This window comes from Pseudomyrmex gracilis, unplaced genomic scaffold (assembly GCF_002006095.1).
Source record: "Pseudomyrmex gracilis isolate BER0280 unplaced genomic scaffold, ASM200609v1 scaffold_314, whole genome shotgun sequence".
In the NCBI taxonomy this organism is placed as follows: domain Eukaryota; kingdom Metazoa; phylum Arthropoda; class Insecta; order Hymenoptera; family Formicidae; genus Pseudomyrmex; species Pseudomyrmex gracilis.
The window spans coordinates 1-25,496 of record NW_018020898.1 but is presented as its reverse complement, the minus strand read 5'-3'; the positions used below and the strand labels follow the sequence as shown (position 1 = coordinate 25,496).

Genomic DNA, 25,496 nt, shown 5'->3' with positions numbered 1-25,496 from the left:
AGTTCAATCATCAAACTTTTTTTGTTCATAACTTTTTTATAAACAATGAGCGACGGATAAAACCTTCATATTATTATTCAGAGAGGTGACCTTGATAACATATGTCAAAATTGTTGAGATCGGAAAATAGTCCGTATAACTGCATAATTACCAAGAATTTTTCCTCGCAGCCTACCTGAAAGGAATTGAATCTTCGCACTGCCACAGAGTTTCCAACAAATGACGACACGCCATTTTCCAGTCTTGTGCCAAATCTTGTGAGCGTAACTTTCTACTTGATGCTGGTTTTTGTTTACTCGTTGACGGTTTATTTTCTATATCCAAGTCAGAGTCTGAAGAATGGTACGTATCGTTCAATTGATGATATACCGCCGAAACATCTATGTCGGTAGGTTCCCTATGTTGACAAAAAAAAAAACTCAGCTTTATATTTGTTATGTGAGATATTTAATTGATGAATAATATAAAGATGTTATATAAATCTAACTCTCTGCTAACGAAAAACAAATTAGTCAATAAAAATAATGGTCGTACTTTATTATACGCAAACACAAATCGGTGACTATTCGCGCTTTTTTCACTATATGACTGTGCGGCTCGTTGAATTGTTCGGCATTGGCTGCTAAGTATCTGACGTCAAATTGTGCGGACGTGATTCTTCTATAGAAACGATTTTCAAAACGAGCTTTTATAGTCGACAAATCAATCGGATACTGCACAATTAAGGCATAAGATGGATAAAGACTGAGATCCACCGGCGCCACAAACGGTTCTGCAATTGCAAGACTCATTATCTGATCCAGACCGCGTATTATTCGACGACAAGTCTCTTCTCTGTCACCCATAGGCCACTCTTCCGGATGAGGTTGATACAATATTGCTTGTCTTTCCTCAGGTAAAACGGGAACTGCGCCACCGACTTCAACAGGAAGTCCTGAACAAGTAAATTGGTAATGGCGCATATATGTATCAGGTTTCAATTGATGACCCAATATAATTAAGAAATACAAACCAAACTAATTTCTCATTGAGATATCAAAATAGATCACACACACAAAACGAAACAACTTACTATTTTCATCAATGGGTTCGAGATCCCAAGGACTCATTCGTTCGTATTCTCCGTTGTCCCATCTGACGCGAAAGCACATAAAGAACGAATCAGGAAATTCCTCATCCAACGGTTCCATTCCGACAATCTGTCCCATCCACCAACCATCGTCGATCATACAACGAAACTTTTCTCCTTCGGACCAACTTCGGGCTAAGGCCATTTCAAAAGTCTGACGTAACACTAAGAAATCCAACACATCAGCCATATCGTGATATTTGATGGTAAAATTCTGTCCGGTAAGCCGGCCATCTTCGTCCATCAATGCTAATTTTAAACAACACAAACGAGGCGGCTTTATCTCGTATTTAATACCTACTACTTTTACATACTCTTGCGCCTGGAAAATAAACATGTTTCAAGTTACATACACGCGTGTGTATACAAATTCTTCAAGAATATCAAGCATAAATAAATATCATAAGAACAGGAAAATTATCATGGCCCTTTGAAGCAAAAAACACTGATGATAATGTGTGTGTGATAGCAGCATTACTTTATTCAAGCACGTAATATATAAAACGTTTTCGGCCTTAGATTAGGCCTTTATCAATATATATATAATAATGAAAAAAATTTACTTTTACTTTTATATTTCCAAATTGTAATCATGTGACTCGATTAAGTTTTTAATTCAAGAACAACATTATTATATATGTATATATATTGATAAAGGCCTAATCTAAGGCCGAAAACGTTTTATATATTACGTGCTTGAATAAAGTAATGCTGCTATCACACACACATTATCATCAGTGTTTTTTGCTTCAAAGGGCCATGATAATTTTCCTGTTCTTATGATAATTTTTTTTGAAGCGTTTCTATACTCCTCTTCTATAAATAAATATATTATATGTTTTTTATATAATGAAAGCTCTGGTGGTTTTCAACCACTAGAATGTCAAATAAATACATACTCTAATAGTCATCTTGGTCCATGGTTCACATCGCGGACTAAGCTCGTAAACTTTTTTATTCCTAATTGCATCTAAATAAAATTTATGGCCTTGTCTGAAATAAACGATTTCATCGCCCATCTGCGGATAATAAGGTGCTTTCCTCGGTATAACTTCGGTAAGCCACTCTGACGGTCGGTAAACTTCAGGAACTTCATGAATACCATTAGCTATCGCTATTTCCTATTGAACAAAAAAAAAAAAAAAAGGTGAAAGCTTCAATAAAACTAAATTGCTGATTAAAATTAAATGTTAAAAACATACTTGTTTCTTAGGACGTCTACTGCGTCTTCGATCTGCGTCATTCGGTGGTGTGAGAGACCGTTTTTTAACTGGTTTACGTTTACTACGTTTAGGAGGTTCCAAACTTAACCCGTGATCTGCGATCCAATCGGAATATTCGGTACTCGATTCTGTACTGCTGCTGCTGCTGCTATAGGAACACAAATCTTCTTCCTGAGCAGTGGAGTCATTGCTGTTACTGACAGAAGTCGCCGACGTGACACCGTTATCATTCTGTAAAAATGCAAGATATTACAACGCTTAATTTATTGTAGAACATTGAAAAGCTTCCCAACTTTCATTACGACAACAAGTAAAAATTATTCACGAGTTAATACTTATCGATATTAAACATGGCTTCTGTGAGGTACCTCATAATCTTCTTCCTCCTGTTCTTCACCGCGCGCTGCTCTAGTTCTGTAATGATGTCTGGTGGTTCTTTTGCATTTGCGAGTTCCGAGTTTATTTGCCATGTTATTTTGATTCGCGGCAGTGCTCGATGTAGGCTGCGGCCGTCGTTTCATTTCCCGTCGCCAGCACTCTAATTCCATACTGGCTATATCGTGACTTCAAAAAAAAGTGTAAATTTTAATTAAAAAAATCAAATAGGAAAAGGATAAAAATATATATATTTTTTTTTTGTCATCACTAATGTTGATCCAGTGAGCAAAGAGAATTGATTGAACTCGTCGTACTTACATCGTTTTAGTCTGAGTCTCTCTAACAGCTGGATTCATGGCACGCGCGAGAAGAGGTTTGTTCCAAGGCGTTGTACTATCCCTTTGCCAATTGCCGCTACTTTGCCGAACGCCTTCGACATTACCTTCTCTTCTCAGACCAGCTCTGCTCGCGCGAGGACTCGCCAATTGACGATTATGGACCGAATGTTGTTCCGCAATGTTATTCTCTCTATCTTCGCCAATGCCAACGGCTTCTCCATCAGCACCAATATTGCGCCTCTGAGCGAGTTCTTCAATCAGTTGATCAATATTGGATCTTGGCTCTTGCTCCGGAAGACCTTCTATAACTTCCTGCATTCCTGTGTGTAACATGCATTTATGTTTTAAAATCTATTACAAATAAAAAACTAATATAAGACAAATGAGGATTTGAGATGGTGGCAGTTTGAAGCAAAACACAGGTGGAATAGTGGTACAAGATACATGAATACAAGAATTTTAGTACACTATTCCACCTGTGTTTTGCTTCAAACTGCCACCATCTCAAATCCTCATTTGTTTTTAAAAAATTTTTTGGAGCTACTCTTCACACATCAATTTTGTTAATATAAGACAGTAAGATAGCAACGATTATATTATAGAAACAAAAATATTTTTTTCCGTTTGGAAAACTGTTCTGTGTAATATTTCTTTTTGATCGTTAATATGTGCATAAATGTTTTGAATTAGATTTTTTTTTTTTATCACATAATATCATGTAACAAAACAAACGTCTTACCACCAGCGCCAACTGCAATATTCGGTACCAATTGTTCGCCTCTACAATTTTCTCTCCCAGGAACCAATCTCTGCAGTGCTGGAGGATAAGGATTTCCGTCCACATCCACTAAAAATGGTGGCGGCATTAAATGCGGCGCTGTTTGCGTCTGCTCGTCAAGAACAAAATTGTTCGCATCTCTGATTAAGGGCCGATAATCCGTGTGGAAAAATAATTCCTTAGGTATCTGGAAATAATTCAGAAAGTTGAACATTTTGTAAAAGGAGACAGAATGTAAAGGTGTAAAATAAAAAATATATCAACACGACACACATACAATTTTCATTCTCTCGACTCCGGATCCAAATCCATAAATCAAAAGATGACCATTAGAATCTGTCGCAGCGAGCATCGTACCATCTGGTGACCATTTCGCATCAAAGACAGCACAGTTTCCTTGACCCTCGACAAAGTTTTGAAAACACGCTATTGGTTCAGTAATTAGTACATCCCAAATGATAAGTTGTCCATCGTGACCAGCACTAAGTATCACACGATGATCTATTGGATGTGATTCTAATACGAATACTTCGTCTTTGTGTCCGCGTAAAATTTTCATCAGTTCGCCCGATTTTGCTCCCCATACTTTTAACGAATAATCGTTAACTGCCGTAATAAGAAATTCATCGCTCACATCCCAACACACCATAGTTACTTTCGCTTTCTTATTCGAGTCGTCATCCGTTTCTGGTTCTCTATAAAAATAAAATAATAAAAAATGTAATAAATCAAACAGAAACGCTCGTAATGTAAAAAACAAATTAGCAAATGAAAAAGGTCACATCGAGCCAAAAAAAGATATTAATATAAAAATATAATGATTTAATGATCAGCATTTACATATATAAAAAATACGCAAAATATTTCGACTCTAACTGGAGTCTTCTTCAGTCGCAAATAACATTTCAATAATATAAAAATATAAAAAATACGCAATATATACATTAAGTCAAGATATAAACGAAGTCAATGTTTAAAAGCAACGTAGAGGTTTGGTCGTTAATATTAAACATGGTGTAATTACCTTGGAGATGACATTTATGACGCATGATATATGTAAATGCTGATCATTAAATCATTATATTTTTATATTAATATCTTTTTTTGGCTCGATGTGACCTTTTTCATTTACTAATTAATAAAATAATGGCTGATAAGGATGACCTCCAGTTCGTATCGTAAAATTTTAATTAGATGTGTGGAATGGGCAATTCGAACGGTAGGCAGGGTGTTTTGCCAATAAATACCAAGCGTTTCGACTTTATTTTATATACCAAACGTTTCGACTTTATTTTCAAGTCTTCTTCAGTGGATTCTTTGAAATGGAAATACAGTCCGTCTCAGCGCAATGATATAATGTGTTTGTTGAGTTGTTGTCGTGTACTGTCAGTGGGCAGGGTACTGTCAGTACACGACAACAACTCAACATTATATCATTGTGCTGAGACGGACTGTATTTCCATTTCAGAGAATCCACTGAAGAAGACTTGAAAATAAAGTCGAAACGTTTGGTATATAAAATAAAGTCGAAACGCTTGGTATTTATTGGCAAAACACCCTGCCTACCGTTCGAATTGTCCATCTCACACATCTAATTTAAAAATAAAATAATAAAATTTTTTTTAAATACAACGTATTTATAACATGTGCAAGTTTTTTTTTTTTCTATTCATGAAAACTTTGTCAAATAAAAATTACAAATTTAACATACCCGGGAAGTTTAGTTGTCATAAACAATTGTTTGTGTTGCCATTGCTGTTGCTCGAAATGCCATACATTCGCCGTTCCGTCTTTTGAACCGGAAATGAATTTTAAACCATCGTGAGCCCATTGGATGCTATCGACAGTATCAGAATGCGCTTCGACTTCGAGAACTCTGCGCGGACCTTCGTCACCCAACATTGCGTAAACTCTAACATGATGATCAGCAGATCCAGCTGCCATAAACGCACCACCAGGACTAAAAGACGCGCAAATCATCTGTGCTTGACCTGGTCTCATTTTCTCGTTGTACTGAATAGGTTTTGACCTGTAACGGATCAATATTGCGATCGGTGTTGTGTATCAAAATATTTATATTACGTTTATACATATTAAAAGATACGATAATATATGTTAAACTTCTCCCCAACTATGAAATGTATAAAAGAACATTGTCGCGTGTGTAAACATCAATCAAAACAAACTTACTGAAATACTGCTCTTTCATTCAGTTTCTTTGTATGAGACCAAAACGCTACGGATCCATCAGTACTGGTAGAGACCAAATAGTAAATACCATTACAAGCTATTGGACAAAATTTCACGGACGTAATCATGCCTGAATGTCCGGACAAAACTGCCACCTTTATGAAAATTATAATTCAAGAAAAAACATATTTCATTATGTCACATTTAGTTTTCTATGTGTGTGTGTAAAAAACCATTCAACATTCTTTTAGCGTCACTCACAGGAGACATCGTCTGGAAACACCAGACTCGCAATATTCGATCTAAACTTCCCGCTGCCAACAAAGTGTTATCGAAGTTCACCGCGATGTCCATAATTTCCGCAGACGCGCCTCGAAAAGTAGCAAGTAATCGTCCATCAACTGAGCTCCAAACTTTGACAAGCAGATCATCTGCTCCGGTTATAACATACTGGCCGGTACGATCAAACAACACGCAGTATACTGCCGATAAATGGCCTAATGTATGTCGATACATTTGCATTTTGTTATAAAACTTTGGCGAAATCGCCTCTCTTCGGCTTAAAGGGCCGGAATTCTCACGTCCCTGAAGTACACGTACTATCGGACAAAAACACATGCGCAACAAAATTATATAATTGTTTTATACAAAAAAATAAAAGTGTTTATTGTTGTAAAGGATGTGTTTGGATGGCCAATAAGAGCTTAAACACAGGTAGTAATGTGTGAAATAAATTTTTCTTTTATGGAATTTTATTCCTTGTGAATTACGTTTCAATCCTAGCTTTGGATCATCTTCAGATAAAAAATCCTGTATGGAAAATACGTGACAGGATAAATACATTAAGACATGGTTGGTTTTGAGAAAATAAAAACTAATAAAAACTTACAATAATTAACAACATTATTTATCCTGTCACGTATTTTCCATACAGGATTTTTTATCTGAAGATGATCCAAAGCTAGGATCGAAACGTAATTCACAAGGAATAAAATTCCATAAAAGAAAAATTTATTTCACACATTACTACCTGTGTTTAAGCTCTTATTGGCCATCCAAACACATCCTTTATGTTTATTATTGTATCAAAATGTGCGAGTAAAGATGATTTGCTTATATATATATATTAGGTCTACCGGAAAGTTCTGTCCGTTTTTTGAATAAAAAAAAAAACAACTTTTTCTTACCGTCAATAAACTTGATTAAGTAATATAATTGCCATTATTATTAATGATTTCTTGCCAGCGTGAGGGCAATTTGTATATCCCCATTTTTGAAAAATTAAGAAAAATTTGTATTTTGTTTTATTTCAAAAAACGGACAGAACTTTCCGGTTTAGACCTGATATATAAGATTGTTGATTATCAATTTTTCTTACCTATATTAGGCACTGACAAAATACCAGGTCGTTCCAGGAAAGGTTTTCCACCAAATCTTCCGGAACAATAGACGACGCTGCGTACGTAACGCAAGATATCTAAACAAAAAAAAAAAAATAAATCAGAATTTTACAACTTATTACAAAAACAATGCGTAAAACTTAAAAAAAAAAAAAAAGTGTTATGGCTATTGAAGCAAATGGAATAAAGCGACCGAGTCGTTTTGCACCAAGTTTCAATAAATCGATTCAACTATTCACACATCGACGTCTGTGTTTGCCTCAATAGCCATATAACACCTTTGTTTATTAAAAATTGAAGCTATATGCACATACCTTTACATATTAGAAAAAAAAAAAATTGTAATAAAAATATTAAGCTAATGAATGAATTAAAATCGGGTTAGTCGAGCCGTTTTGCAGGATGTTATGCAGAGAATGCGCTTGAATATATATATATATGCATACACATATATTGACGAAATAATTTTTTTCCTCCATATAGGATGCTGGATTCACGTGTATATGAAGGACCCTGTATACCCCCCTAACTAATTTTTAAAATATTGCGAAAAAATATATTTCGTCAATATATGTGTATGCATATATATATACAGGGTGTCCCAGAATTGCCGTACAATCTCTCGTAGGCAGGTAGAAGAAGTAAAACTGAGTCGAAAAGTTCTGAACCATTTTTTTCTATTATTTATAATAAAAGAGTAATTATTGAGTAAATCAGGCCAATCAGCGCAGACCTTTAGCCAGACGCACGTCAGTGAGCCGCGCGCCTGGTGTGTGTGAGCGCTCACTGACGTGCGTCTGGCTAAAGATCTGCGCTGATTGGCCTGATTTACTCAATAATTACTCCTTTATTATAAATAATAGAAAAAAATGGTTCAGGACTTTTCAACTCAGTTTTACTTCTTCTACCTGCCTACGAGAGATTGTACGGCAATTCTGGGACACCCTGTATATATATATTCAAGCACATTCTCTGCATAACATCCTGCAAAACGGCTCGACTAACCCGATTTTAATTCATTCATTAGTTTAAGACTTCTGGATCCCCGAAGAATCTTATTCTTCGTCATTATTAATTTGAAAAATATTAAGAATAATAAAATGTTTGTTATTATTATTATACCTTCGTGAGTACGCAGCAGAGATTGCCTGCCTGCTCCCAGAAGCGATATTGCCCCAGGAACACAAGGTGGCACCTGTTTCTCCAACACCGGTCCAATTCTCGCACATATTTGCAACAAATGATCCGGTTTAATGTGAGGATATTTTTTCTCCTAAAAAAAATATTACATTGTTGTAACAATACGAAACATTCGCTGTAAAAATGACGTACAAATATACCAACATAGATAATTTATCAGTTGGCGCGAAAAATTAGAACGACTAGTTCCCGTGAGCGGCGCTCGGTGGCGCTGGCGCGCTAACCAATCAGCGCGAGTTGCACGACACGTTTCTATAAATACGCCACAGGCGTCTATATTCATTGATCAGCTCGCGCGAAATGGCCGGAAACGCGAACCGATTGGCCGAGCTTGAGCGGCGGTGGGGAACGACTACTGTGCGAGAGAGAGAGAGAGAGACCGCGAGAGAGGAATCACGGAGGAAGAGGAGGAGGGCGGTCGCGGTGGGACACAAAGGGGGTAGAGAGCAACCCCCCCTCGAAATCGACGGGGGGGTACCCGATGCGCTCGGCGCGTTTCATCGAACCACCTTACGGACGCGACGCGATGGTTTTCCCCGCAGGACACCCGAACGAGCGGGAACGAGCCCCGAGCCGTGCATATCCGCCGGATATGCCGATCGCCATGCCGCCATGTGTATAAAATCGTCACAACTTACCAATTCCTCGAACGTTTGACCGTGCACACGTCCTTCCCAGTCGAGACGTCGAGGTAACACCTGCGAACAACAAACGGAGGGGGGGGGCGGATTTAAAATAAAAGCAAGGGTTGATTCCAACGGGGAGAGAAAAAAAAAAAACGAGATTAAGATCCGATCGGCAAATGATCGACAAGGTTCGATAAGCGCGATCGGCGATCTACCGCCGATACTTGGCTATCACCAAGGTCAGCGACCTTGGAATTCTAATGTTTTGACAAGCAGAAACCACGTGCGAACCATGTGGTCCGCCACTCACGCTGTATACAGTGTCAGCTCAGTCGATCGCTTTACCTCAGTGTGCTCCAATTCTTGCCTCAGCACCTGAAACAAAGCCGCGTATTTAGATTCGCGTGCGTTCGCGTGGTTTCTTACGCGATCCAGCGATCGCGGATTTTTCCCGGATCTATCTAACACTTACCGCGGCGGCCTTCTTGCACGGACCACCCGCCAAAAATTTCGCGATCAGGAAGTACAGTTCTGCAACGAGAGAAGCACGGGGGTGCTCTTGAGGAGAGATATAAAGGAGCGAACACATACACACACGGGCACGCAACGATGTAACACGCACTCGCGCTACGATTCTACGACGATACGGACGTCTATACGTTACCTGGTGTGATTCCGGACTCGTTCCTGTACACGCTGGCTTCCATTTCGACCGATCCAATCGATTTCTATTCACTCACAACGACGACAGAATCATCGGGTTTTATCGCTCGCAGCGCGACTCCAGAGCGTTCATTTTCTCTCTATCCTCTCGGGTCTGCTTGTGCGACGACCGATGCGCGCATGGCCGATGGCATCGCGGCTGCCTACTCGCTGCGAAAAATAGTTCCCCAATGACGACGCGCCGCGCCGTCTCACGAACCCAGGCGCGTAACAAGCGCCACCCGGAACCCGCACCTTTTTTGAAAATGTTCCGCGACTGTCTTTTTTTTTTTTTTTTTTTTTTTTACCACCGATTTCTCGCGGTAGAAAATTCACACGCGCGACGCGACGAGAGATTTTTCTTTCGCGAAATTACATTTAAATCCGCCGTCCGAGTTGCGGCGTAAAATAATCATCTCTCGCGCGCGTCGTCGATAAGCCGCGCGCGAAAAGATGGCGTAATCGGTCACTGATTACGTCATTTTCGAGAACCTATCGGCGAATCGATGAATCCATCATTGAACACGCGGCACGTTTGAAACCGCGTCTCTCGACCCGAGCGTTGAATTTCCGGAAGACTCAAACGGTAGGGCGCAATTTTTTTTATCGGGGTTTATTTAACAAGGCGTGCGATCTCGAGAACATAACAATAACAATAATAATAATAATAATTTGTGTGCGTGCGTGTGTTTCAGAAATATTCGAATATTCTTCTCGCGAAAATAAATGACGGATTTGCGCGAAAGGTCGAATTTGCGGCAAAAAATTTGCGTCGCGTGTTTTCGATCGACGAATTTGCGATCGAAAAGTTATGTATTAAAACTTCGCGAAACCGGAAGCTGTTGTCGCTTTTGTTGTTCGCGCCGCTCAACAGTTTCGATACGTGCGATCGTCGCGGGTTGTCGGATTGATAATTGCCGTACAAAACTGCCGCACAAAATTGCGGCATAGAACAAAGAAGATAGCGCGAAACAGGTGCGGGGGAACACGGGACACCTTGTTTGTGCGATCGCGTGCGCCCCGGCAACCGATGTCCGAATTGCAAAGAAATTTTAAGCGTCGAGTTTTCTCACGACGTCTCATAAAAAAAGACATCTCTCATCGCAACCGCTTGCGACATTGAATGAAAAAAAAAAAAAAATAAATAAACAAGTAAACAAAATTGCATCGTTGCTCTTATTGGCGCAATCACATCGAAATCGATAGAAACCGATACGCGGAAGCTGCTGCGCGCGTAGACCCGGTGCGTATTTATGCGACGAAGTTGCGTTATTTCGCCCAACTCGTCGCAAATACGTATTTTGCGATAACATTCGCGTGTTCGCAAAGGAACTTGACTCGGCGCAACTTGTTCTATTTCTATAAACACGCGTTTGTAATGTGCTTTATTTGCTTTGTAGAGAAACATTCGTCGCGGATTACGTAGGAAACAAAGCGGTCAACATGGCGGCGGTCGTGGCTGCGTCGTCGTCGGCGATTGGCAACAACCGATGAGAGATCACATGTTCGTACGGATGGTGAGTCGCGACGCGAACGCATGACGCATCACAAATATCTCACGAAACATCGTCGAGCATGACGCCGGTTGTTGTCGGCGATCGTTGACGGAGGATCTTGATGACCGGCGAAGATAGAAATGTCCGTCGAAAGTTGATCCGGCTTTGAAGGGTTGATAGATAAGAGATTTAGATAGTCTCTCGCTAAAACACGTTTGACGTTAAACGCGGTTGAATCTTCGTCGAGAGCTTCGTGAGGACACCTTGTTCAACAATTAATCCAAATCCTATTTCGTCGTTTGCTAAAACTACACGTGAAATAGATAAAAAAGTCATGAAGTCGCTTGTGAAAGCGACGCATTGTGTCATGTGATAATTGACCAGCACCAAGGTTAGACCGATAACCGAAGTGATGAGTGTGATAACAGCTGATTATACAGCTATCATTCGTCATCGTTGCTTTGAGAACTACCGTAGTTGCACATATTTGCCGGTAAATAGCTAACTAGCTAACTAGTGTTGCTTGCTTGAAACAGCGAGCAAGTCTATATAGCAGGAAGAAAAATTGGCAGGATTCGGTTTTGTAGCAAACTGTATATTTTTCAAATACAATGTCATGGATAAGAGAACGCACTCTGAACTGGTTTCAATCCTTGATCTTAAAAATTCTAAGAACCGGCCACGTGCCCAGGCACGTAGCGTTTATAATGGATGGCAACAGACGTTATGCAAATAAAAAAAATGTGGCAAAAGTAGAAGGACACGCAAGAGGGTATGTAAATTTGAAAAGATATTTTAAAGCTATGCTAGTTCACTTCAACTGATTTGTGTTTCTACATTCTCTTTCTATAGATTTGATAAATTATCTGAAACATTAAATTGGTGCATGGATCTTGGTGTTGTGGAAGTTACTGTCTATGCTTTTAGCATAGAGAACTTTAAGCGCAGCAAAGAAGAAGTTGATGGACTCATGGAACTTGCCAAGCAAAAGTTTGAACGTCTTTTAGAAGAAAAGTATGTACGAGACTTTAAATAAAAAATGTTACATAGCGCATAAATTTTAAATCTTATAAATACAAATGTTTTTCTAGGGACAAATTAAAAGAAAAAGGAGTTTGTGTCCGTGTGATTGGCAATTTATCTTTACTTCCAAAAGATTTGCGTAAATTGATGGCCGAGGCTATGATTGTTACTAAAAATAATAACAAATCATTTTTAAATGTTGCTTTTGCTTATACATGTAAGTATGATCACAAATAATAAGTTTATAACGCTTTGTGTTTTACTGATATATTTTGTTTTAAATATTAATAGAAACTATTTTTTTATTCAAATGATGTGAACATTTTTTTTTAAATACTAATTGTTGTGATATATCTGTAGCAAGAGATGAAATAACTCATGCTATTAAGGATATAACAAAAGGAGTAAAACATGCTGATATCTTGCCAGAAGACATTAGCGAAAATTTGATTTCCGATTGTTTATATACTTACAATTCTCCAAATCCAGATTTATTAATCCGTACTTCGGGAGAAGTGCGACTTAGTGACTTCCTCATGTGGCAAGTACGAAAAATTAGTTTTTATGTTCTGCATGTTTGTTTTTTTTTTTAAATCTCGTTTAAAACGGATTTGTATTTGTATAATCAAAATCTTATATGTTTTTAGATCTCCGATACTTGTGTGTACTTTACCGACGTATTGTGGCCTGAGTTCAGCATTTGGCATTTTTTTAGCGCAATATTATATTATCAGAAATATTATCCTGATTTGCAGAGAGATGTCAAGATGCGAAATTCAAAAAAACCAACCACGCATAATAATAGAGTATCTACGTATGTTAATAAGTTGCATCGTGAACGCGAAATTATGATTGAAAACATGTATTTACCGGCAGTGCAATCGTAAAAAAAAACAAAAAAAGGAAAAAAAAACATTGATGAGCTTACATTCAGTGCTTATATCTTATATAGCAAGGTTGATGAAATGATAAAATATTGATAAAATATCCTAAAAATGTATTTTATCTTAAATCAACTTTTAAAAGATAATACGTATAGTTTCTATCTCATATGAAAATAATAAATTCCTATTGCTCTTCGATATTTGCTCCTAACATCATAATCCAAGGTAGCTGCAGCAACTAGAAGTTATGTTATGCAAAACAACTGTTACTCTGTATACAGTTTTTAAGTTCACAAATATATATAAAAACTAATATTTGATGCTTTCGCGGTGTGTTGTATTAACATACAAAGATGTTTTTCGGGTTTGAACCGCGTTAGTGTCATTCTTCGTCAGGGTTTAAAGAGCAACCTGATCAGTGTTCACGAAACGTCGGTATAAAAATGACACCAACGCGGTTCAAATCCGAAAAACATTTTTGTATGTTATATAAAAAAAACTAGTCAGGCAAATGGACAAAATAATTGTGAAAATCAATGTTGCAATTTGTGCGAAATGTTTGTTCTATTTAAACTTGTTTATAGCATTGTGAACTCAGGGAAACTACTACTTCCAACTATTATGTCTTAGAAAACAAATATATAGTAAAAAAAAATAATACGGAAATAAATAAAAATGTGTGTGAAAATCGAAAGCAAACTTGAAACATTCAAATAACTAGAATAATTGTTAAGAGTTTTTTTTTCTTTGAAGAATTTTTTTCGTACGCTAACGTGAAATTAAAAAAATACAAATCTATTCTTATAAATAAATTTTAAATAATTGAAAAAGCTTAAAATATCTGGAAACTGTATCATAATTGTTGATCCATCTTCGCAAAAAGTACCTAATGAATATCCAATGAATTAAAATAAGAGGAGCTAACCATGTTTTTTTTTTTTTTAACAAATATTATAAGTATTATTATTATTTTTCTATTACAATAGGATATTTGTTTTCTGAAACGTACAAATATAACATTTGTTTGTATATATTTTAATAATTGCTTCCATAAGTTGTATATATCATAGCGCAGTCATAGTGTATTCACATTTTTGTAAGGTACATTCCAATAGTTTTTTCACTTGTGAGTTCTATTTGTCATGTTTGAAGGAAAATCTCTCTTTCTGTCACTCGATGGAATATTAACGACTTTAAAGATATATAAAGATATATAAACATGAATATAAGAGTTTTTTTGCATTATATTATAATGTACATATAGTTCCTTTCTAAATCCAAAAAATGTTCATAGCTACATGTACATTATTTACAATACCTTATTTCACTATATATATATTTGTTTATTTATTTCACTATATATATTTTTTATTGTACAAGACAAATAATGTTTATCAACATACATCTAATAATATTAATCATTCTATTAAAACAAGCAGCGATATTGTAAAACTATACATAATAGATTTCAAACAATGGTTTTCATTGTCTTGTTGTGAAGTGAAGTGGTTTTGTTTAAAATAAAATTTACTAAATTACGGAATATTTAACGCCCGCGAGCGCGTTACATTCGATAAAAAAAAAAAAAAAAATTAATATCTAACAAAATTGCACAGTCAAATACTTATTAAATTTGTATTATTTATAATTTATAATATTTACAAATTGTACTTTTTTTTTTTTTTTTATCTTTTAAGCCCGATTGAGATAAGATAAATAAGTAAGTTTATTTTGTGATATAGATACAATTCACAGATCTATATGCACGCAAAGTTTTAGTTCATTTCTCAGCTATTAGAAACGTTTGTGCGGTTACTGCGTAGTAATTTTGTATATACAATTTTTATTGAAGATTTATAGGAACGCGCGTATTTATAAATGTGTTCCGATCTCTAATAGCTAGAACATTTTTTTAAACGTTCGGTTCTCAGTATGAGACAATTTATAAAATTAGATATCTCCGTAACAATTGTACAAAAAAAAAAAAAAAAAAAAAAAANAAAAAAAAAAAAAAAAAAAAAAAAGAGAAAAGGATATACGAACACATTAATGTATAAAAAGTGATTACAATTAATTAATGGACTTGCGTGTTACCAGTCCCGTTATTCTGTAACTTATATCGATAATTTCGTTCTTATTGTCGCAATAAATATAGTTCATATAACATATTGTGTTAACGAAATTATCTTGTAATATATATATATTTATATATTTTATATATTTATATATATATATATAAATATATATATATATATATTTAATGTGTTTTGTATCGCAAATCGAAATCGGAGTGCTCGTATCTCGTAAATTTGTGTATCTACTTAATGCAATTGATCGCGATAAAAAGTTTTTTTATTTATTGGTTTTACACCGTCGTTTCCGATTTGCAATGCTGAACGCAATTTTTTTTGGTCTATGTACAAAGATTCATAATGAATGCGTATTATAAAGGTACAGAATAAGTCCGCCTTGTGCTGGTTTTATGAATTTTATACAAAGATGTCAAGATTTTGTTAAGATATCCGTACAAGATTCCGTAAAAATCTACGAGTGTAAAACAGAGATATCTCATTTTTGCAGCGAACAAGTTTAATTGATGAAACAAATAAAGCAAACGTATCAAAATGATGATAAAACAGAAAGATAAACATGATGCGTAGTTTGGAATTGAAATATTTATACTATAATAAAAAAAATACTTGGGATGTTTTTTTTTTTTTTTTAATATTGATAAAAAATATGAGAACATCATATTTATTTTTACCGACGACGATTTTGCTTTATTTTTATTTTACCATTTCTCTGCAATCTTTGGACTATGAATCGAGTTTGTTTTCGCGCGTGTCCTCATTTAGAATTGTAAGGTGGATGACGCCTTGCCGAGGGTTGTCTCTGTCTGGCGAGAAAAGATTGACCTTGTCCCGAACTGAGCGCGGCGAGCCGTTGATCCATCACTTCTCTATGACAATTCTGACCTAGTCTATAAAAAGCGCTTACCATCAATTTTTCTTCCATTTCTCGCAGCAACTTAGCTTCCTTCATGGTGCGCTCCATGTCCTCCATCATCTTACGTTGCTCCAGCAGTTGGTTGCGCAACATGATTATCTCGCTCGGTGACGAATTGTTCTGTTTAGGATCCAGACTTTTTATTACACTTTTAGCCTTGTCGATGTATTTCCTGTAACGTTCTTCGAGCGCGGCGTTTTCGTCCTCCTTTCGCGACAGTTTCTCCTGAAGAGTGTATACTTTCTGTTTTTGAGTCTGCAAAGCGTTCTCGCGTTCTTCGAGCTGCAACGTCAGTCGTTCTCTTTCAGTCTGCGCCTTTCGCAACTCGTCCTGCAACTGCAATACTTTTTGATTCAAACCCACGTTGTCGTTCTTGCTGTCGTCACCGAATCGAGAACCCATGACTTCCTCAAGTTGCGCTTCCAACTCTATTATCTTCTGATTTGCCTTGCGATTTTGTCCGCGCAACGTGTTCACGCGTTCTTGCGAATCCTCAAGCAACGCCTGCACGCTCGGCACATCCTCGTTGCCCGTTATTTTCAATTTCTTCTTCAGCATCTCGTTCTCCAGTTTCAAGCAATGAAGTTTCTCCTTGATTTCGAGGGGGATTATCTCGGTCCCGGTTACTCCGCTGCTGGGTTTTGCCATATTCTCGGCTGCCTGCGTGCACTTCAATTCCTCAATTGTTTCCTTCAGAGAATCTCTCTCAATGATCAACCGATCTCTCTCTCTCTGCAGAGCGCTCAATTTTGCTTCCATTTTCTTGTTCTCAAACTCCAACCGGTCGCATTTGTTGCTTTCCTCTTCCTTTCTTCGATGAACTTCCGTGAGTTGCTGTTTGCACGCTTCCAGATGACTCCGCAACATAGCCGTGCGTTTTACCTCCTCCTCGTAATCAATTTTATATTGAAAGTACTCGACTTTGTTATCCTCCATTATTTTCAACTGTCTTTTTAGGTCGCTCATGTTTTCCAATTTCTTCTTTAACGATTCCACTTGGATCTTATACTCCGCTACCTTGTACGCATCTTCCTTCAAAGCGTCTACTTCGTCCTTCAAACGATTAGCCTGTTCGGCCTCTTTCTGTAGATCTTCCAACCTCGAGTGCAGTTCCAAGATTTCCTTTTCCAACAATTCCGCCTTCAATCTATAATCATCTCTCGATGTCTCTGTCTTAAACAGTTCCTCTTTGAGCGCTTCCACCTGTCTCCGTAGTCCGGAATATTTCAAAATAGAGCTAGATTCTTCTGGATTCTCAAACTCATCCAGTCGTTCCTGCAGTTTCTTGTTTTCTGCAATCAGCGCAGCCTTTTCCTCCTGCAACAAAGAAAGTTGTTGATCGAGTTCGTAACATCTCTGGGCCAGTTGGTCCTTCATTTCTATTATCTTTTGAAGCTCGTCGTGAAGTCTCTGCTGACCACCGTCAGGTGTGAAGTTTTTTAAGCTCTGCATCTCCGGACCGTCCAATTCCTCTATTATCTGCTTAAGCGCCTGTTGCACACTTTCTTCCATCAACATTATTCTGTTGATATATTGTTGCTTCTGATCGCATTTGACAGCGCAGCCAACTATCAGCTGCAACAAGCGACGCACCTCTTCGTGATCGCAATGCTCGCCGATCTTGCTCGCGTCCGGCTTTAAGTAACCCGACAATTGCTCGTTCAAACATTCCATGTAATACTCCATCACAGCCTCAACAATCTTCTTCATGTTGCTCACTCGAAGACGCCAATTGGCGCCCACGTCGGTCTTGATCTTAGCCTTCCAAGCAGCCGTGAACCACTCAGGTGCGATTTGAGTCAATGTCTCGGAAATGGCAACCCCATCGCTTATGTCTTCCACGGAACCGTGCGGTGCTTGAAGATCAAAAGTACCCAGCCATTTGATCAAATTGCTCAATTGTTGATGACGATTTGCCATTTTTTGTTCCGGACCAAAAAGCCAAAGTACTCGTAAGGTTTTTTTTTTTTTTTTTTTTTTTTTTTTTATCACACTCTGCCGTCAAATATATTGTCCTCGTGGTAGCCGTTGCTTCTAGTTGAATTCATATTCTCTCAATCGTACCTTTGCTCCGAATCTTGGACGCAATATCGCGGTGTTTAAATATAGTCACGGATCGCCACGGATCATATGTTCGTCTTGAGAAAATCTAACCTAACCTAAAAAAAAAATGCGGCTACTGTCATCGCTAGTCGACGCGAGTTCTAAAAACTCGCTTGTCGAAGCGGAAGTCATGAAATCCAAGTACTCGAAACAACACGGCTACGTAAACACGCGATAATCACATTGCGGTATATTATCACACAAATCAAGCGATAAAGAAATTACCTGACAATCCGAACGGACCAAGTTTCAACTTAATATATAAATGTAGGGGTAAGAGATACAGTGATTGGCCACTTAAGGAAAACTGCACTATATAGAGTGAATTATAAAATTAAATTTAATAACTTAAAGTAAATCTTAGGTATTACTAGCTCGAACAAACTATAACAATTGCAAATAAAAATAATAAATTTATTAGAAAATTTGAAACATTGTTCAAAATTTGATAAAATATTTCCTACAGTCAAAGTAGACAGTTATTGGCCATATGAGTTCTGTTAGTATCTGTTTACATAACAGTTATTATAATAAATTTTTTGTTTTGACTTATGAAGATATAGTAATAAATATTTTCTTTATAACACATTAAAAACTAACAAACCTACTTACAATTTGTATCTATAACTCAAAATAAGAGGCCAATGACTGTCACATGGTTTTCATAACCTTAAAAACAGTGATTGGCCAAGTTGGTTAATGTTTGTCGTGTAACAATAAGTTTTCGAGCTTCTTAAATACTATAATATTACTTTTATTCGGAGCAAAAAAACTTAATTAATATTAAAATGTTTATAATATTTAGAATATAATGATAGTATTTATTTATATTTATTACTTCTTTACTACATGGCCAATTACTGTTGGGAGGCCAATAACTGTACTGTTTACATCTACCGCATTCGATAAAAACAGCACGAGATAAAAGACGAGATCGAATCGCGTGTTGTAATTGTCATTCCGTACTTTTCTGCGCTTTTGCTCTTATTCTTTTTTTTTTTTTTTTAGTTAGAAAGAGTTAAAGACAGAAGATTTGTCTGACTCTTCGAGCAAGTATAAACAATACAATATAATTCGATCAAAATAGATTAGGGCCAATATACGAGGCAAAACACAGGATGTTGGTGTGAATCAAGCAAAATTTATTCAAGTGCCAAACGTTTCGATCACAAGTTTTGATCTTCATCAGTGGCAACAAAATGAAAATTAAAAATTAGGCAGAATTAAACTCTTGTTCGTTACTCACGGTACAAAATGTGTTGATGTGCTGCCTAATTTTTAATTTTTTAATTTTCATTTTGTTGCCACTGATGAAGATCAAAACTTGTGATCGAAACGTTTGGCACTTGAATAAATTTTGCTGATTCACACCAACATCCTGTGTTTCGCCTCGTATTGGCCCTTTTCTATTTTGATCAATCTTTTCACGAGGTCTTAAAAACTTTTTACAATATAATTTTCATTTGTATAAATTCAAACTTGTTGATTGTGAAAGGAGGCGTTTCTGAACTAAATGCAGGAAGTTTTGCACAATGTGAATATAATCTTCTATTAAGAACAAACGTTTCAACTATTCAATAATAAAGTTTAAGGCTCGACGGAGACAAACTATAAGCAAAAACCAAAGAGCTGCAGATCCAAGGTGGAAGTGGAAATAAATTGTAACAGCAGTCAGTGTAAGTTAAGTGGACGTTTCGATCCTTTTATTGTGGATCATTCTCAACACTGTTTAAATTGAAAAAACAAATTTAGATGATAAATTTGTTTTTTCAATTTAGATGATAAATTTGTTTTTTCAATTTAAACAGTGTTGAGAATGATCCACAATAAAAGGATCGAAACGTCCACTTAACTTACACTGACTGCTGTTACAATTTATTTCCACTTCCACCTTGGATCTGCGGCTCTTTGGTTTTTGCTTTTCTTATAGTTTCAACTATTTATTTATAGTCATCCTCAGTGTTCTACATAATTTGAACAATAATAAAACAAATCAAATTAAGAAGTTTGCTCGTTTTATTATTGTTCAAATTATGTTCAAATTAAGAAGTTTGCTTCCCAGATAGCCAAATGTGAAAACTCAATATAAAGCAAATCATTGTATAGATTAAGTTGCTCGCCTTAATTGCTGTTGTGTTGTTTTTATTTAACGCAACGAAAATGTTTTTGTCAATTCGGTATCAATGTGCTGAGTTTTATTATCAATCAATTGTTGTAGCCAATGTTTATGACATGTGAGCAATATATGAGCAATAATTGTTATTCATAAGTTGAGAAAAATAATAGAAGTTTATTGCCGATGAGTTGTTGGGAACTTGCTGTTATTATATCTTGTAAACTGTTGCTGGCAAGAACATACCGAAAAGAGGATACACCCTTTCGTTACATTGCTGAAAACATATGAGCAATATTTGTGGCAAGTTGCCAACAACTTGCACTCAGTTGGCTATCTGGGTTGTTTTGTTATTGTTCAAATTATGTAGAACACTGGAGGATGACTATAAATAAATAGTTGAAACGTTTGTTCTTGATAGAAGATTATATTCACATTGTGCAAAACTTCCTGCATTTAGTTCAGAAACGCCTCCTTTCAAGAATTTTTTAATAGAACTGAACCTGAGGATCACCTCTGTTACTTTATTAAATTCAAACTTTGTTTTATAGGTTGTAACAGGATTGTGAGAAAATGTTTTTAGTAAGAATCGTTAAAACAATCACATCGAATCCGGTCAAGCGGCATTTTAAATTCTATTCGCACCACGCTTCGTCGAGATCCACGGTTCACCCTCCAAACTCTTTAGGAGCTTTACGATTTTGCAGCGACAATCCACCAAAATGTTGGAATTGTGACTACATGTACAAGTCCGAGCTTTTCTGTTCGAAATGCAAAGTGTTACAGGAACTACCACGGAACTTGAATTATTTCGACATCATAGGAATCAAGAAGGATTACAATGTAACGAATAAAGAAATTCACGAGAAATATAGGAATTTACAAAATATGCTGCATCCTGATAGATTTGGAAATAAATCTGAGGTATTTTAATTTAACAGTGAGTTCTTTAAATTACGATCATTGAAATTTTCTTGTTCCGCGCATAAATGAAGGATTGATCTTAACTGTCAAATAGAAAGAGAAGCAAATCTCAGAGAATTTGTCATCTATGATAAATAAAGCTTATACCACATTGACACATCCACTGAAAAGAGGATTATATATGTTAAAATTAAAAGGTGTATCAATATCGGAAGAAACCACAAGTTTGAACCCAGAATTTCTCATGGAGATTATGGAACGTAACGAAGAGATAGAAAATGCAATTAAAAACAGAGACAAAGTGTTGGAGCTGGTCAAAGAATCCAAAGAAATTCTCGACACTTTATCAAAGTAATTTCTATTTTTTAATTAATTTAATTAAATTTCTTAGTGCCTAATAATATTGAAGTTTTTTTTTGTTTTTTTTTAGACAAGTGGCAGAGGCATTCGGCAAGGATGATATTGAAACAGCAACAAAAATCTTAATAAAAATGAAATATTATGACAGTATAGATACTCGACTAAAGAAACTGAAGCATGATTTAGGTATAGTAGAATGAATGTAAAAATTGTTAGAAATTACTTTTACTGTACATTATTAAGTAAGATATCGAAAATATGTTTTTACATGTTTGTATATATATATATATATAGATTTCATGCAATGAATCTTGTAATTTAAACATATTTTTGTTTACATAACTGTTATCGTTGCAATGATAATTTTTTAAATAAATGGAAATATTTCGAGCCTTCTTTTGTAGCAAATTGAGCATTTCATTGTAAAACATCTCTTGGCGTGTTATAAAACTGTCACTTTTGGAATAAGAGCCCGAAGAAGCTGCCAGCTGATGTGTGTTTTCTCATGTTTGCTGATTATCCATCTTCCATTGTTCCAGCCACTGACATATTTTATGTACATTATCTGACAACTGATCTAAAGTATTGCTCTTTAGCTCGTGCACTATTTCCTTTCTGTAAGATTCTCTTGCTTCCTCAAGAATAGTTTGAAAAATTTCACAATCTATATTGTCCTCTAATTTCTTTCCACAGTAACCTCTTTCCTTGAGACGATCATACAAAATAGTATTATCTGTTCTAAGTACAAATACAATATCAAACCATCTTTCGGGAAAGAAGTCTGCGCTATGATAATCCACTATTTTCCCTCCTTTGCTCATCATATTTTCCATTCCGTCCAGTAGCTAAAACAATTATGTACCTGTAGATTCGTATAATAGTATATGTGCATATTTTTTTAATATTTCAAGCTATTGTCTTTTTCTTTTCTTAGTGCTTTATTTTTCAAAGTTGAGTTTTTTGCATAGAGCTATAACAGACTTATAATCTCTAAAAAAAAAAACAACTAAGTCTTTGTGTATATTTTATTTAAAACTGAGATATAGCATTAGAGATTAAAATTGCAATGATGATAAAAACTTACTTACCTTGTCTTCATCTAGCACGCTACATTGATACACTTCATCGTATTCATCCAAACATCTATTTTCTATAGCTAGCTTACTAACGTCAAGCCATTCTAGACCAGTTTTTTCAGACAACATGCGCGACATGAGACTCTTGCCTACACCAGGAGTACCTGCGAGGTGACAATTTTATTGCACATAAATATTTACAATTTATGATACATATCATGTCCTATAAAACAGCTGTGTATCGCACGAACGTGTATATACCTGTTATTAAAATATTAGGCGCGCTTTTACGCGTGTTCAACATTTTGTAATAAATGCAAAAACAATCAAGTACAAGTCAATTTACTTAAATCTTGACCATTGGTCAATCCGCAACTATATACTCCAAGAATTTACAGTATAAAGCCCCTTGCACAATGGAAGGAATAGCGATGGCGATAGAAATAACACAGTTTTAAGCCCCTTGCACAATGGACGGAATAGCGATGGCGATAGAAATAACACAGTTTTTAACACAGAATTCCAACTCGTCGGAAATTTTATTGCTATTGCTTATTCTGATTTTCTGATCTGCATTGGATACATGTGTATTTTTGTACGTTAGATTTCGCTGTTCCTACAGTTATTTATAAATATAAACTCTTTAAAACTTTTGTTATTTCTATCGCTATCGCTATTCCGTCCATTGTGCAAGGGGCTTAATACGGGCTTCAAGTGTAAAACTATGGATTGAGATTAAAACTGCGTTCCATTATTCACTGCAGTACACAACGCGTCAATGAAATGAATCGCGGCATAGGCACGGGGAACGGGGGCAAGCGGGGCGGTTGCTCGTAGCGTTAACGAGCGCCGTGCGAACTAACTAGTAGCAATCGGTTGTCCACAACTACGTCGTGTCGATAATGTACCTGCTCTTTCTTCCTATTTTCTTCTCAAAACGTAAAAGTATTAGCCATTTACTTAATATTTCACGTTGACAAATAACATGTGTATATATGTATATATGTGTTTAATAGATGAATCTATAATGTCTCCGGTATATGGAAGGAACGTATATTGTAAAAGTGTCGTTTAAAAAAATATATATTTAATATTAATATTCATATGTAGCCACTAAATAAATATAATTATATTATATTATTATTTTATTCTATTATATCTATATATTATTGTGTATACAATTAAATATATGTAAAAATCGAAACATTAAAAAATGAATAATGGTCACCTTCTTCAGGCGTGTGAGTATATTCGCGAGCGTGGATTTGATTTCTTTTGAAATTTGAAATAATCGGTCTCGTGATGAGAAGATACGAAAGGAGAACAGAAAAAGATAAAAAACCACATTGCAACTTCCCACACAACATAAATGTGATATACACGAAAAAATGTGATAGTGAAAAAAATAATATTATTTTAGCGAGCAGCATCAGAATTCGTGGAATGTATCATTTCCTTTTACATCATCATTTGCTGCTTTTTGCTTTATAAATTTTATTTTATTTTATCAAAAACTACATATATACGTATAAATGCAAATTACACAAAAAAACATGTATATTACACAAAGGTGTTTCGCCGGTACACAAATATATACGTCTGAAAAGTTGCAATTCCAAAAAGGATATCTGTTACTCTGTTTTATTACAATTCTTTAACAATGTGTTTTCAATTTTCAAGTTTCATTTTACAATTTTTTATACATCATAATAGAATACAAAAGTTTGCATGTATTACATATAACAATATAACACAATATTATACAATATACATAGTACATATAATCCTACCTACCTATCTTAAACATTTGACATATCTTAAACGTTATTAGCCTCATTAATTAAGATTANGGCTGCGTAACAACCTTGATCCTAATTGTACATTTTTATTTNTCCTACCTACCTACCTCCGATCTAACATATTTCTTATCTATCCGGCCTAATTTATTTTCTACAAGCGCTTGTAGATAATAAATCCCTATCTACACAGATAACTACCTACCTACCTATTTAATTTGAAAAGTTATAAAACCTATCAAATATATTTTACGCGAGGGGCAATTGTTTTAAAATTAAAAAGTATTATTTTAGATATATTTTAGTTTCACGTTCGAGTTTTGTTTTAGATTTTATGATTGAAAGAAGAATTATATCCACCCGATAAAACCCATCATGTATACTTAGAAGAGATAGAAATATTAATATTTTATAATAGATAGAAAAAATATATATTTCAATATATATATTTCAATATATATTTTTGCGAAGATAAAATAGAAAAGAATAAAAATGTAGAGAAGAAGCCTCCAAAAAAAGATTCTATATCGGTTCTTTAAGAGAAATTGATATAGAAATATAAAAGTGGATGTAGAAAAAAGATATAAAGATTATAAGGCTCAAAAAAAAGATTCTATATCAGTACTTTAAGAGAAATTGATATAGAAATATGAAAGAACATAAATCTCCAAAAAAATTCTATATCGGTTCTTTAAGAGAAATTGATATAGAAATATGAAAGTAGATGTAGAAAATACCGATCAATATATAT

General features: G+C 35.6%; 5 protein-coding genes across 13 annotated transcripts in view; 2 read left to right on the top strand and 3 right to left on the bottom strand.

Moving 5' to 3' along the window:
- The window catches only part of LOC109860004 (PH-interacting protein), a 15,570-nt gene extending 5,454 nt beyond the window's left edge, over positions 1–10,116 (bottom strand). Inside the window, exons 1-18 of the mRNA XM_020438825.1 lie at positions 9,927–10,116; positions 9,735–9,793; positions 9,608–9,637; positions 9,275–9,334; positions 8,559–8,709; positions 7,415–7,513; positions 6,298–6,635; positions 6,037–6,191; positions 5,558–5,875; positions 4,124–4,541; positions 3,808–4,033; positions 3,049–3,388; positions 2,721–2,916; positions 2,332–2,583; positions 2,029–2,250; positions 1,073–1,451; positions 535–934; positions 176–397 (exon numbers count right to left, since the gene is read on the bottom strand). Of these exons, the coding sequence (XP_020294414.1) occupies positions 176–397; positions 535–934; positions 1,073–1,451; positions 2,029–2,250; positions 2,332–2,583; positions 2,721–2,916; positions 3,049–3,388; positions 3,808–4,033; positions 4,124–4,541; positions 5,558–5,875; positions 6,037–6,191; positions 6,298–6,635; positions 7,415–7,513; positions 8,559–8,709; positions 9,275–9,334; positions 9,608–9,637; positions 9,735–9,793; positions 9,927–9,969 (3,908 nt within the window). The 5' untranslated portion in view covers positions 9,970–10,116. The remainder of the gene's footprint in view (positions 1–175; positions 398–534; positions 935–1,072; positions 1,452–2,028; positions 2,251–2,331; positions 2,584–2,720; positions 2,917–3,048; positions 3,389–3,807; positions 4,034–4,123; positions 4,542–5,557; positions 5,876–6,036; positions 6,192–6,297; positions 6,636–7,414; positions 7,514–8,558; positions 8,710–9,274; positions 9,335–9,607; positions 9,638–9,734; positions 9,794–9,926) is intronic.
- Positions 10,117–10,981: 865 nt separating this feature from the next.
- LOC109860006 (dehydrodolichyl diphosphate synthase complex subunit DHDDS) lies at positions 10,982–13,680 on the top strand. Of its 2 annotated transcripts, XM_020438826.1 has the most exons (6): positions 10,982–11,207; positions 11,365–12,232; positions 12,313–12,474; positions 12,552–12,700; positions 12,844–13,028; positions 13,131–13,680. In XM_020438826.1, the coding sequence occupies exons 2-6, from the start codon at positions 12,072–12,074 to the stop codon at positions 13,368–13,370; spliced, it is 897 nt and encodes a 298-aa protein (XP_020294415.1). In that variant the 5' UTR covers positions 10,982–11,207; positions 11,365–12,071; the 3' UTR covers positions 13,371–13,680. The 2 variants fall into 2 exon arrangements, with proteins under 2 accessions (XP_020294415.1, XP_020294416.1); XM_020438827.1 differs by lacking the exon at positions 10,982–11,207 and having other exon boundaries at positions 11,241–12,232.
- A 1,689-nt stretch (positions 13,681–15,369) lies between these two features.
- Positions 15,370–18,314, bottom strand: LOC109860008 (protein Hook homolog 3). The gene has a single exon (XM_020438830.1). It carries the CDS (start codon positions 18,291–18,293, stop codon positions 16,215–16,217), a length of 2,079 nt encoding a protein of 692 aa, XP_020294419.1. The 5' UTR covers positions 18,294–18,314; the 3' UTR covers positions 15,370–16,214.
- Positions 18,315–18,525: 211 nt separating this feature from the next.
- On the top strand, positions 18,526–22,150 carry LOC109860009 (iron-sulfur cluster co-chaperone protein HscB, mitochondrial). Of its 8 annotated transcripts, none has more exons than XM_020438834.1 (4): positions 18,526–18,664; positions 21,141–21,513; positions 21,608–21,864; positions 21,944–22,150. In XM_020438834.1, the coding sequence occupies exons 2-4, from the start codon at positions 21,163–21,165 to the stop codon at positions 22,071–22,073; spliced, it is 738 nt and encodes a 245-aa protein (XP_020294423.1). In that variant the 5' UTR covers positions 18,526–18,664; positions 21,141–21,162; the 3' UTR covers positions 22,074–22,150. The 8 variants fall into 8 exon arrangements, with proteins under 8 accessions (XP_020294423.1, XP_020294422.1, XP_020294420.1 ...); XM_020438833.1 differs by having other exon boundaries at positions 18,526–18,743; XM_020438831.1 differs by having other exon boundaries at positions 18,526–18,749.
- A 65-nt stretch (positions 22,151–22,215) lies between these two features.
- On the bottom strand, positions 22,216–23,353 carry LOC109860010 (adenylate kinase isoenzyme 6). Its single transcript, XM_020438840.1, has 3 exons — positions 23,211–23,353; positions 22,962–23,113; positions 22,216–22,718 (listed from the first exon to the last, which is right to left on the bottom strand). Exons 1-3 carry the CDS (start codon positions 23,251–23,253, stop codon positions 22,377–22,379), a joined length of 537 nt encoding a protein of 178 aa, XP_020294429.1. The 5' UTR covers positions 23,254–23,353; the 3' UTR covers positions 22,216–22,376.
- Positions 23,354–25,496: the final 2,143 nt, after the last annotated feature.